Source organism: Cryptotermes secundus, unplaced genomic scaffold (assembly GCF_002891405.2).
Source record: "Cryptotermes secundus unplaced genomic scaffold, Csec_1.0 scaffold816, whole genome shotgun sequence".
Classification (NCBI taxonomy): Eukaryota; Metazoa; Arthropoda; class Insecta; order Blattodea; family Kalotermitidae; genus Cryptotermes; species Cryptotermes secundus.
In genome coordinates this window covers 1,797,468-1,810,651 of record NW_019724601.1, presented here as the reverse complement: position 1 = coordinate 1,810,651, position 13,184 = coordinate 1,797,468, and the positions used below count along the sequence as shown (strand labels likewise).

Sequence of the window (13,184 nt, the reverse complement as noted above, 5' to 3'; positions counted from 1 at the left end):
GGGCGTGGCATGTCTTCTGTTGACATGTTGCCAGATTTGAAACGGGAAAACCACTCGTAGACCTGTGATTTCCCCAAAGCATCATCATTAAAGGCTTGCCGAAGCATCCCAACAGTCTCGGCTGCAGTTTTCCCTAACAGAAAGCAAAATTTCACGCACACTCTTTGTTACTTCTGGTCGGCCATCTCACTAATCGCCAAAGGGTTGAAACAGGAACGCACACAACAGAGCACCACAGACAAACCACTTAAGTCAGACTTGACGCCAGCTCACTAACAGTCGCGGGAGACCCCCAGCTAACACCACCTAGCAGCACAACTCGCAACTACAAAGCATGCGCACGCAACAGGTAGGTTCCGGTTATTTTTGGGTCCCCCTTTATATATATATATACAGTTCATAAAGTTTCTATCTGATATGTTATTGCGCAAACCACGAATTAATTTGACGGTAAGTCCGCCCTTGTAAAGTTTTCTTTCAAATTCTTCATTAATTTCTCCCTTGATTCCTGCAAATAAATAAATGATGATAATAATGATAATAACAAATGTTACTATTATTTCAAGGTTGGAGTGTTCGGGGACAGCCTCTGTGGTCTTGTGATCAGAGTTCCTGGCTACATATCCAGAGGTTTGGGTTCGATCCCCGGCACTACCAGATTTTCTGAGAAATAGTGGGTGTAGACCGGGGTCCACTCAGCCTCGTGAGGATAACTGAGGACAAGGAAAGAGCTGCTCCGGTCTAGAAAACCGAGATTAACGGCAGTGGGGATTCGTTGCGTCGACCACACGACACCCTCTATCCGCTAAAGTTGGCACTAATATTGCCGACAAGCGGCGGTCGCTCGGTCGGTACATTTCGCTTGCGGTCTCAAGCCTCGGAGTTTGTTTTGTTTGTTCCATATCTCCGTTTCTCAAATTTATTATCATATTTTACAGGAATCACGGTCATGGAAGCTCTTGGTCCTTGGTTCATTGTCGTTCTATCCATCTTACAAGTCGCTACAGTGACCGCATGTCCCGGTGAATGTACATGCAGCTTCAAGGAGACCACTTGCAAGAACACGACCTGGACATCCATACCAAGTGGCATCAGTAGAGATACTACGGTTATCAGCATTTCCTACAACAGCATACCTGCACTTCTTGGCAGAGAGATTGCGAATCTGGAGAAACTCACAGACATATTCATGAATGATAATAACATTGAAACAATAGAACCAGAATTCTTCCAGACGCTCAAAAAACTGAGACGCGTACATTTAAACAACAACCGGATCTTAAGTCTTCATTACCAGACATTTCTAGGCGCTAAATCTTTGAGGTACTTGTTCTTAGAAAACAACAAAATCAGTTATATAGATGTGCGTTTGTTTCAATATATTAAAAAACTGAAAGTATTAGATATCAGTAGAAACCGCCTGACGAAACTAGAGCCAAATATTTTTCAATATAATCATCTATTATCATGGGTTAATTTCAGGCATAATCAGTATATAGACACTATTGGCTGGAAAACAATTTTTAAATATTCGTTAAACTTTTCAGATATTCAATTCTGTGACGATAAATTTTCTTTTTATGAGACCTACACAAGACTACCTAAACACAAAAGCAATAATGAAGTCTATTTAGGTTTAAATTCTCAGTTAATCAGAGAAGATGATAAACTTGAGAAAGGCGGGAAATTAGTAATTAAGTACTCTTTTATTAAGTCTGAGAACCTAAATTTTGAAGAATATGATGCTTTCATAAGAACAATAGGATATGATGAATACATTACTATAATAACCAGAGAAAATTATTACGTTAAAGTTTTGACAGATTATCCAATTTTTTGCTATTGCGAGAGTTACTCTGTTTGGTTTTGGTGTCATCAATTGAAAGCGAAATGTTCGAACAATACATCAATATTGATTACGTTTACCGTCTCAAAGTGCAGCTCTGATAAACTAAAGAATTCAAGTCTGCCCATGTCGGCATTGCCAAACGCAACAGTAACAAAAGTAGATTCCGAATCAGAAACAAATGAAGACTTTAGTCACGCTGACAAAACTAACAACAATAGTAGCAGCAGAAAAGCATTCTTTATATACGCATCGATTTCCTGTGCAATTACATTAGTTATGATCATAACAGCCAGATATATTTATAAAAAAACAAAATCGGACAGACTACAAGACACTTCAAGCGCAAATCGTGTTATTGAACTAGGAAATGTTAACAATGTTTCGGCCAATAACAAAGCCCAGTCAGCATTGTTACAAGAACCCTGTAATTATTGTCAGGTAAGAAGGGCTTAAGTTTTTTTTTTTTCAGTTTTGATTTTAACCAACAGCATATATTCCTGCTGAGTTTTGTCTTTTTCGAAAGTATTTGAAGCCTTAAACTCAGCCAATATACAACTAAAACTACAAGCCAGAAATAACGACACCTAGTTGGTATAAATATTATCACGTGTGAAAGCCAGAAGGAAAGAGACCACAAGGAAGGCCAAGGCGTAGGTGGGTGGACTATATTAGAATGGATCTTAGAGAGATAGGATGGGATGGAATGGATTGGATAGATCTGGCTCAGGACAGGGACCAGTGGAGGGCTCTTGTGAACACGGTGATGAACCTTCGAGTTCCATAAAATGCTGGGAAATTCTTGAGTAGCTGCAGAATTGGCTTCTCCTCAAGAACGGCAAGCTCCATGAGTGAGTGAGTGAGTGAGTGAGTAAGTAAGTAAGTAAGTAAGTAAGTAAGTGTGCGTGACTTATAGACGGGTTCTGGATTGGTGACAGGATTTATTGGACTCTTATACAACTTGTTACTACGCACAATTCACAAACCACTATTTGACACAAAAATGCCCAATTTTTCTGTGACGTTCTATAAATTACTTGGGGAATTTGTACTTTTTATAAACTTTCTTCATTTGTTATATAAAATGTTGATTACAGAAAACCTAATGTTTATTACAAAGAATGTACACTACAGTACAACCCCGATTTAACGGACCATTGGGGTGGAGGTTGTGTGCGATATTGCCGAATGTCCGTACTGCACAAAACCAAAAGTCTGTTAAATAAAAAGTGACATAATTTGAAGCACAATGCAAATCGAATTTATGTGACCGCTCATCTCCAATTAGTGCCGAGATAAAAAATAGATGTAACTATACGGCCACTCCCCCCATACGTCTTCATGGCTTAGTACTTAATTAGTTAAGTACAAGTTCTTTACGTCTTTATGACTAATTATAATAAATTAAAATGTCCCTCTGTACAGTATATAGAGAAGGCGTTTCGTCAGATTTCGGAAACACTGGGCAAATGGAGAAGACCAGGCACTGTTTTCAGGTAAAGATAATTCTGCCAGAAAATAAATCTGACAAACAAGTTCCTCTGTCGTTAGTTGAAGTCATTTTCATGAAAATTTCTTTCTTAAAAGAGTTTCCTGAAACATGTGTTTTGTTTGTTTGTGAGCAAATTTCTCAATGTTACCAAGCATAATATTATATGTTATATTCAAAATATGGATCCATATTAAAAATAATTTCAGCATCTAAGCACAAATAAGGGTCGAAACATTTCATGTTTAAGTTTTAATTAATGAAAATAATATAAATGTGTATATTTTTATAAGAAATTGTTGTGTCGACGGATGTAAAAGTTACTCAGCGTATATGACACACAACCAATTGACCTAATCCTTCCAGTCGCACTATGGCCCTGGGGTTCACTCAACCTCTAACAGAAATGAGTACCAGGAATTAATTAAATAAGTTTCGTGGGGAGTAAAGCGCGGCCGGTGTGTAAGGCTGACAACCTTACCGCCATCTTTGAGCCGATTGTCTAGACAATGTTGGACCCTCAACTTCTCACAACCCTATGGGCCTTCACGGCCTGTTACAGGGACAGCTTTACTTACTTTTACTTATATGACACACAAGAGAAAGCAACATATAAAGATTTTAATCGTTTCTTGCATCCTGTTGTGTGTTTAATTAATCGTAGAGTGAATTTACCGACTACACAACACGTTTTTTATTATTATCACTACATGTTTCGACCTCAAGAGGTCATCCTCAGGTGTATGAACACGGCTGTATAATTACACGCGGTCACATTCACTTTTCACTCATTCGACCCTGTATCTTATCCAGACTTACGCTCACTAATATATCGAATAGAATATTAGAATAATTTAACCTGTGTTTTATAAAAAGAACTCGATATATTAGTGAGCGTAAGTCTGGATAAGATACAGGGTCGAATGAGTGAAAAGTGAATGTGACCGCGTGTAATTATACAGCCGTGTTCATACACCTGAGGATGACCTCTTGAGGTCGAAACATGTAGTGATAATAATAAAAAACGTGTTGTGTAGTCGGTAAATTCACTCTACTATTAACATATAAAGATTACACGTGAAACCTTTTAAATGGTACAGACTGTACCTTGTAGGAAGGTCAATAACGGAGTACTCCGCTGATTGTCTAAATCCAGAGATAACACAGGATAGACGGCGCAAGCTTCTGTCTGGGCACTGTCACAGAACTACTAGCATTAGGTAAACTGTGCATACATAAGGAAGTCACGCCAACTAAAATACAGTAGAATTCTAAGGTCCAGACTGTGTAGGATACAGAAGTCCTAGTGAGTTCCAACATATCCCGCTAAGTACCGACATGAATGTTACGTCATCATAGTCCCAGGGCTTGTCCCGATTAAGTATCATGTTGTGTTTGAGGGTACGAACGTGGGTAAAAGGTTCTTCGCCCAGAATGACTGGGATTTTGAGCTTTGACCATTGTCCGGTATTCTAGAAACTAGAAAACACGACGTTTCGGAGACTGTGCCCGGTGATTGAGATTAGCTCTTTCTATGGGACCCAACAGAATAGATGTCTTCCCCCCTCACCTGAGAACTGAAATGGACCCAGTTTCACAAAACGTTGTGCTTCATAGCTTGTAGAATACCGGACGATGGACAAAGTACAAAAACCCAGTAATTCTGAGTATTATGCATCATCATCAGAACCCTTTAGAACCCCCAAGGTTCTTCACTGTTTCCGCTTCGCTCTGAAATTCTGGCCGGTAATACGATGTCATGTTGACGAGTTTTCTTGATAATAGTACCATCATCATCATCATCATCATCATCATCATCCTCATCATCATCGGCAACCAGACGGACATATTTATAATTTATTGTGGCTGATTTTAATAAATTACTATAAATCGATATACCAACGGCCATACCATGTTGAAAACACCGGTTCTCGTCCGATCACCGTATTTAAGCGCAATTGGGCGTGTTTAGTACTTGGATGGGTGACCGCTTGGGAACACCAAGTGCTGTTGGTATTTTTTAAAGGCCGCGCCATAGATCAAGCGGTTAGTCTTTGGTTTCCCACCGCGGCGGCCCGGGTTCGATCCCAGTTCTGGTCAAGTGGGATTTATGGTGGACAAAGTGGCGCTGGGGTGGGTTTTCTCCAATTACTTCAGTTTCCCCTGCCAATCTTCATTCCTCCAAATTCTCCATCATCATAATCACCTGGGGCAGGTACAATAGGCCAATCAGTGGCCGACGTGCCGAGTGAACCCAACTGGACTCCACCCCCCACTATGCGAATTAAAGAAAAAATAAATAAATCGATATGGTTTCGTGGAGCAAAGATGGCGAAATTAATCACGTGACTATGAGACGTATTCCTGATACGTATGCCTATCGACGGCACATAGATTAGTAGCAAAGTGACCTAGAGAGCGGAGTGTTGTGATGGGAGAGGTCTCAGCGGTGTTCTACTGTATGACAAAAGAAAGTAGAAAACTGCAACAGAAGTTGTAAAGTTCAAAAGCGGTTAAGTGAAGGTGCAGTGGATTGGCAATTTCAAAGTTTCCGTAATTAGCAGCGCTGCTGGTGTGTAAAACAGAAACTAACAGTGCAGTAAGGCTGTTCTGTTCAACGAGTTTCGGAGTTAACAACACCACAGTACACAGTGATCACTTCCGTGGGACAAGTACACGAATTGTAAGTAACTTAAGTGAATCTTCAGATACGTGAGGCTCTTATACAGACTAATGTAATGTCCAGGATTTAAAACACAGCTGATTCAACTCGTACGTGGCTCAGAGTCATGACATTAACATTGCATGTTATCGCACATCCATTCATATACATGATGATACTTCTGTATGATGATACTTCTCACTGTCATTACGAAATATCCCGTTACTTTCTTAACGAACTGTTGAATGCATTGCATGAGTGTAAGTTACGTAGTAGGTGCAAATTTTGTTGCAGTGTATCGTGATTATTGTGTGAGCACTGATAATATTCTGATGCTGATATGTGAAGTGTTGCATATCATAAGGCAGATGGTGTACGTTTCACTACTCATGCACGATGTTCTTGGGAGATGGCCTTAAACATCGGCCTCGACGTATCGTTCGATAACGTGTAGGACTGGAAAGGAATACAGGAAACAGCGGGGGAAGTTAATAGTACAGAAGCTTATGTAACAAATGATGTGATTTCCCGCTGAATTCTCGACAGATTTTTTTTTAAATTTAATTTAATAATATTTGTATAAATCGTACACGTTATTTTTTTGTGTGAAAGGCAAATACATAATATGACTTAAGTGACTTTTATCGCTTTGCATTTTCATGATTATACCGCCATTAATAAAGTATTCTGAAATTATGTAATTGCATCATGTAAGTGACTGAAATTGTGGTTTGGTGGTTGACTGAAGATTTGCATTGTTTTCCTCGGTCCTTTCTATCAAATCCTGAGATGTTAATTCATTCATCAGTAATCTGTCAGACGACAGGTCCCCAGTCTCTTCCAAAACAGTTCCTCCACTTGATGCGATCTAGAGCTTTCTCCTTCAAATAAAAATGTCCTCATCAACCTCAAAAAAATAATACGGGTTCCTTCCACATATTTTCCTCTTCATCATTCAGAATGCTTCCCTAGATGCTATATAAAACAAGCTATGCACTTACGTAAGTGCAGCGCAATACAATTCCGATTTATGGCACTTACAACTCACTGCTACTACTACTACTACTACTGCTACTAGTACTACCACTACTTACTACTACCACCACCGCTACTACTGCTTCCACTACTACAACTGCTGCTACTACTACTACTACTGCTGCTGCTAGTACTACCACTACTGCTGCTACTACTACCACCATCGCTGCAAACCTCTTACTAATAAGTGCCAATTTGTAACATATTTATAAATTTAAGCAATAAAAAAGCAGTAACACTTCGATTCATATTTGGGAGGTGCAGGGTTTTGAATCTTGGCTAAAATATCGGCTATCCTGATTAATTCTTTTCGTGGTTTTCCACAGTCCTTTCAGAAAAATGCCAAAGATTTTCGCGATTAGTCCAAGACTACTTATTTCCTGATTCCTTCCAAACCGTCATTCATCTCCGATCCATCGAGTCGATATTGTGTGTAGCTCCTGCAGGCGTCGTTAAACAACCCACAGAAAATCCTAAAATAGAACTGATATAACCTCCGCACATGGAAAACTTCTTCATGAATGTAATTTTATTTACAGGCGCAGAATGGTCGAGGAGAGAATGAGATGGGTACTCATGTTCGCCGTGGTGTTCCTGGTCTCAGCATCGGAGCCTTGTGCTGAAATGTGTTCGTGTTCACCCGGAACTGTCAACTGTAGCAATACAAGCCTCGTCAGGATAGCGTTCAAATTAGAGGAAGACACAGAGGTGCTTGATCTGTCTTATAACCTCATTGAAATCATCGATAATGAATTCTTCAGTGAGACAGATGTAACCCAAGTGAGGTCCGCCTATCTCAATGACAATAGCATAGCATCTGTTGAACCGGAAGCTTTCAGGTTGTTCGGAGATTTAAAACATCTGTACCTACAAAATAACAAGATTAACAGCCTCCATCCAAGTACTTTCCAATCTAATACAAATCTAACCACGTTAGATCTAAGCGGAAATATACTGACGACAATACATCATAAAATATTTGAAGAAAACCATTTACTCTCGTGGGTCAACATCGCAGGCAGCTCACTGAATGTTTCAACTATAAGCCCAACGATTTTTAGTTTCTCCCTTAACACTCTAGATATAGAAATGTGTAAAACTCCGAAATATTCTATAAATTCCTTTCAAAATATACAAATTTTCAAAAATTTTAATTTGACCGAAAGTGAAATATTCAGTGTTGAAACATTTATATCATATCAAAACACAGAACTTCAAGAACTATCCTCGGAGAATTATGTCTTTTCTAAGTTAAGTAAGTTGGGTTTCGATGGGTTCAGTATATTCAGATATGACGAGATACATGAGGCAATATTCTCTGCATCAAACTCTTCTCTGATATGCTTCTGCGCTCGGCTATCAGCTTGGTTCTGGTGTTATGAGGACACATTTCAGTGTACAATTCACATATCTGACATATATTCACTTTTAAACTGCAAAGAAACGTCCAGGGGAACATCGGATATACCGTCCCATATATTGGAATCTTCGCCAGTAGCTTCATCAATGTCAGTAACTGAGAGTCAAACAAATTGTACGGACAATGACAGTATTTCTGTCGTAACATCTTTTGTAGCGGATGAAGGCATGGATTTATGGCATATCATATTGTGCGTAGTTGTAGGTATAGGAGTAATATTGGTGGTTATCATAGGGGCTTTCATCTACATAAGGAGACGCAGAGAAAACACTCGCAACACAGAAAGAAGGGTCCAGTATATAAGTGTGCCTTTGAGCATCTCTGAGCCGTTACATTACGAAAGTGGTGATGTTACAAATTTTACCCAGCATCGTGTAATTCCATATGCAAGTGCGACGGTAGCTGATATTATACGTGATACTCGTGTGGGAAACGCACAGCTTGCTTCGTTTAAAGGCAGCTAACCATCCGAGAGCCTGCCGAAAATCGTTCGGCCGCTCAGGCGTTACTCGCATCAACTCGTCCCACACAGATTTGTACCGTACTCACCCAAGACGCTGAGCCCTTCTTGAGAAGCTGCCAGTTGTGCAACTACTCAAGAACTTCCCAGCATTCTAAGGAACCCAAATGTTCACTACAGTGCTCAAGATAGCCCTCCACTGGTTCCTATAATGAGCCAGATCAATCCAATCCATACCATCCCATTCTGTCTATCTAAGATTAGCTTTAATATTGTCCACCCACCTACACTTTGGTCTTTCCAGTGGCCTCTTTCCTTCTGGCTTTCCAACCAATATCCTACATGCATTCCTCTTTTCCACCATTCGTGCTACATGTCATGTCTATCTCATCCTCCTTGACTCCATCATTTAATTATACTTGGAGAAGAGTACAAGCTATGAAGCTCCTCATTATGCAGTTTTCTCCAACCTCCCGTCACTTCATCCCTCTTCGGTCCAAATATTCTCCTCAACGCCCTCAGTCTCTGTTCCTCCCTTAATGTAAGAGACCAAGTTTCACACCCATACAGAACCACAAGCAAAATTATAGTTTCGTGTTTTGTAATATTTATGTTTGTAGACAGCAGACGAGAAGACAAAAAGTTCTGGACTGACTGGTAGCAAGCATTACCCGAGTTCAGTCTCCTCTTAGTTTCCTCCTGAATCATGCTTTGCTTCGTTATCGTCTTTCCCACATTTCTGAACAGTGCCACAGAACATCTGTTTTCTATCGTTATGTCGTGACTCGTACCGTAAGGGTTTGGAAAGTTATATGAACGATATTGGAGCGAAACTGTGAGGTGTAGACTTGTTTCCTATAACTCCGAATCTCTGTAGCCCGAGGCCAAAATGGACGCGTTAAGCGTCCGTCTGCCCGCCTGAGCGGTCGGAAGGTTTTTGACTACCTCTCAGACAATCGCAATGCAGTAGTGAAACAACAGCACGCACTGCAACGCAGAAATGTGTATTTCCGGCAATAACAAAGAGTAGTGTAGCGAGAACTGCATTTAACTTAAGTATTTATACAAATTGTTTTGCGAAAGGCTGAGCCCCCGTCCAATGAGTGATACCGACTGTGTATAGGATCAAGAAGGTCAAAAAGTGGCCAAAGCTCAGAAAAATAATAATAATGATAACAATTTATTAAAATTACAATATATCACACATAAGAGCTCTTGTAGTGCCACTTAGAAATTGGCAACTAACAGAAGAAGGCAGAGCAAAGCACAGGTATGAGCTATAAAAATGACGTCTAGTGGTGGAAGAATATAACTGATAACAAGGAACGCATCAGAGATATGAGGCAAAAATGGACACTACGGCGCCATCTATTAGTATCGGGCAATAACTAATGATAACACAAGTTTTCTATCTCTGTTTAATATCAGTTCGGCAGTGTGTTCGTGTAACAAGGAGATAATATTGGACAGTTCAGACTTTTCGGACCATATATATAGACAGCGTGTGCCAAACTCTGAGAAGATTCAGTGTCAGTGTTATTGCTACCTGTTAACAGTGTGAACAGGCAGGGGAAACTGGAAAATTAAGAGTAAATGTACAGTATGCGCCAAAAATTCAGTGCTGAAATGAAAAGACGTCCTGTTGATACCACTGTCTCTTCATGTGAAGGCCCTTGTACGACAGAACCTTCTCAGATCCTGAAGAAATGGTCCGATCACCATGTCCCTGCAGCATTCTTGGGTGACGGTAAGAGCATTGCCTTCCTCATCCTCAATGAAATAGAGGCCTAATACAGTGTGTTCTGAGATGGCACACCATATCGTCATACGTGTACTATGTATTGGTTTCTGGACGATAACATCTGGCCGCTCAAAACCAAGGTATGAGCGGAAGTAATACTCAACTATGAATACCTTTTCCTCTGTCGAGAGACCCATTTCCAACAACTGTGCAACATAACTTCCTTTTCACTACTGGGAACACGTGCGGCTGGAGCTATTCCCCGTCGACAGACACACATGCGCGTTCGAGACGCGCGAGTTTCAGTTCTGAATAATTTGGCGCATACTGTATATGACACTACAAACTGAATAACCATGTAAACATGTGACGTATTATGGATACAAGCGCAGAGTTACTCACAACTGTGACCTAAATAAATAAATAGCGATTTAACTAAGTTTCAATTAACTAAGAGTTTTTATGTGTGACTACAATTTTAAGATATAAGTAAGATCCTTATCATTATACAGGGTTAGCCTAAGAGAAATAGGCAGTTTAAATGACTCTTGTTCGTGAAACTTATACGCGCAGCCCAAAAAAGTCGACAAAACGTGCAAGTTTAGAATTTCAAGTTCCACAAAATACTGTGTGGGAAACGTCTACGAATATTCCCTTACCGTTGCAATTACTGCAGAACCTCACTGAAAACGACAAAACCCTCCGTCACTCATTCTGTATGGACATGCAGCAACGGAGTGAAGTAAGTAATGATTTCTTTAACCGGCTAGTTTTCGGTGACGAATCAACGTTCCACATTAGTGGTACAGTGAACAAACAGAACGTTCGTATATGGGGAACTAAAACCCTGAGAGCTGTAGTAGAGCATGTGAAGGATTCACCTTAAGTGCACGTTTTTTGTGCTGTATCCCGTAAAAAGGTGTACCCATGTAAACTTCAGGGCGTACTTTTCAAACCATGTAAGTATCTCGGCCGTGCTATTAAAACTCTTCCTTCTGTAAAACTTTGAAAGTATCTATTTCTCTTAGGTTAACCCTGTATTTTAGCATCCTGTTGCACTGAGGTTCCACATATAGTCTATCGAATATTCCATCTATAATGCAACAATCAATAACATTGATTCACACTTTAATATCCATGGCCTGTTGCAGAGATAGCTTTACCTTTACTTTTTATTAGCGACGAAATATAATTTTTCTTATATGGCTTGCCATGACGAATTGCATTCTGAAGGTGACCCAAATGACGTGTGTGTTTTTTTCAAGAACCCACAGATTTCAAACATAAGTAACCACCACAAAACAAAAAAAAAACGAACTCCGTGGCTTTAGTCCGAAAGCGAACTATACCGACCGAGCGACAGCCGCTTTTCGGCGAAGTTAGTGCCAACTTTAGCGGATAGAGGGTGTCATGTGGTCAGCGCAACGAATCCCGACGGCCGTTAATCTCGGTTTTCTAGACCGGAGCCGCTGTTTCCTTGAAATAGCTCCTCAGTTATCCTCACGAGGCTGAGTGGACCCCGTTCCAGACCCACTACTTTCTCAGAAAATCTGGTAGCGCCGGGAACCTCTGGATCTGTAGCCAGGAACTTTGACCACTAGACCACAGAGGCGGTCAAGTAACCACGACGAAGAACTGAATTTGCCGTGCAGCTTTGTCTGCTTCATTATCATTTAAGATTTTTCGTTGTCCCTCCGTTTCTTCCGTGTTCTTATATTTGTAACTGCTTCGTCTTTAGCCCCTTTCACCTCTTCTTTCTTTCGTCGCACGCCTTTACCCTTTATTTATTTGAAAGCCTTACGAAATGAATAAAAGCAACCTTTTCGCTTTACTTCCTCTCTCCTTCTCTCCAATTTTCTTTGTCTGTTCTTATCCTTCTCATCCTCCCTCCGCACTGACGTCTGTAGCTTTCTGTCCAAACGTTCCTTTGTTTCAATATAAAACTTTCTTATCCTGAGAACAGAATCGTCCTCTCTACTTTGCTGTCTTCTCCTTCGCTTTGCTTGTTTCTATTCAATTTAAAACTCACTTCTGCTGGTTTCCCCTTATACATATATATCAAGAAGAGTACAGACTTCTGGGATGTGTAGTCCGTTAGTAGTTCACCGACGTTTCGGATGAACTAAATATTTACATCTTCAGGGTCGAAAAGTGAGCAAAATAACCTGCAAGAACCAAGTGCTCTGTTTGTTGCTCGTTACTTTCTCAGCATATTTTTAATCTTGGAGATGGAGGCAGTATGTTCCTCCGAAACGTCTATGAACTTCTACCGGACTACACGTCGTTACCTCCTAGAATGGAATACTAAGACTCATGGGGAAGTGGACGTATAGATCTATGTATTCATGATCTCAGCACTAGTTAGAAGTGAGTGCTCAGCTTCACGCTCCGGCCGCTTTACCCCCAGGGTTAGAGCCCCCATACCTATTCAATAGGAGCCTAGGTGGACCAAAGAAACGGTCTGGACGAAGTCGAAAGAAGAAAAATCTTGCCCCTACCGGGGCCCGAACTCCGACCACTTGGCCGTCCAT

The 13,184-nt window shown here is 40.5% G+C and overlaps 1 protein-coding gene and 1 pseudogene across 1 annotated transcript; both read left to right on the top strand.

The window, feature by feature from the left end:
* The first annotated feature begins 5,232 nt into the window (after positions 1 to 5,232).
* On the top strand, positions 5,233 to 5,351 carry LOC111862508 (annotated as a pseudogene).
* Positions 5,352 to 5,754: 403 nt separating this feature from the next.
* On the top strand, positions 5,755 to 9,075 carry LOC111862500 (leucine-rich repeats and immunoglobulin-like domains protein 1). Its single transcript, XM_023847971.2, has 2 exons — positions 5,755 to 6,018; positions 7,572 to 9,075. The coding sequence occupies exon 2, from the start codon at positions 7,579 to 7,581 to the stop codon at positions 8,914 to 8,916; it is 1,338 nt and encodes a 445-aa protein (XP_023703739.1). The 5' UTR covers positions 5,755 to 6,018; positions 7,572 to 7,578; the 3' UTR covers positions 8,917 to 9,075.
* The last annotated feature ends 4,109 nt before the right edge of the window (positions 9,076 to 13,184 follow it).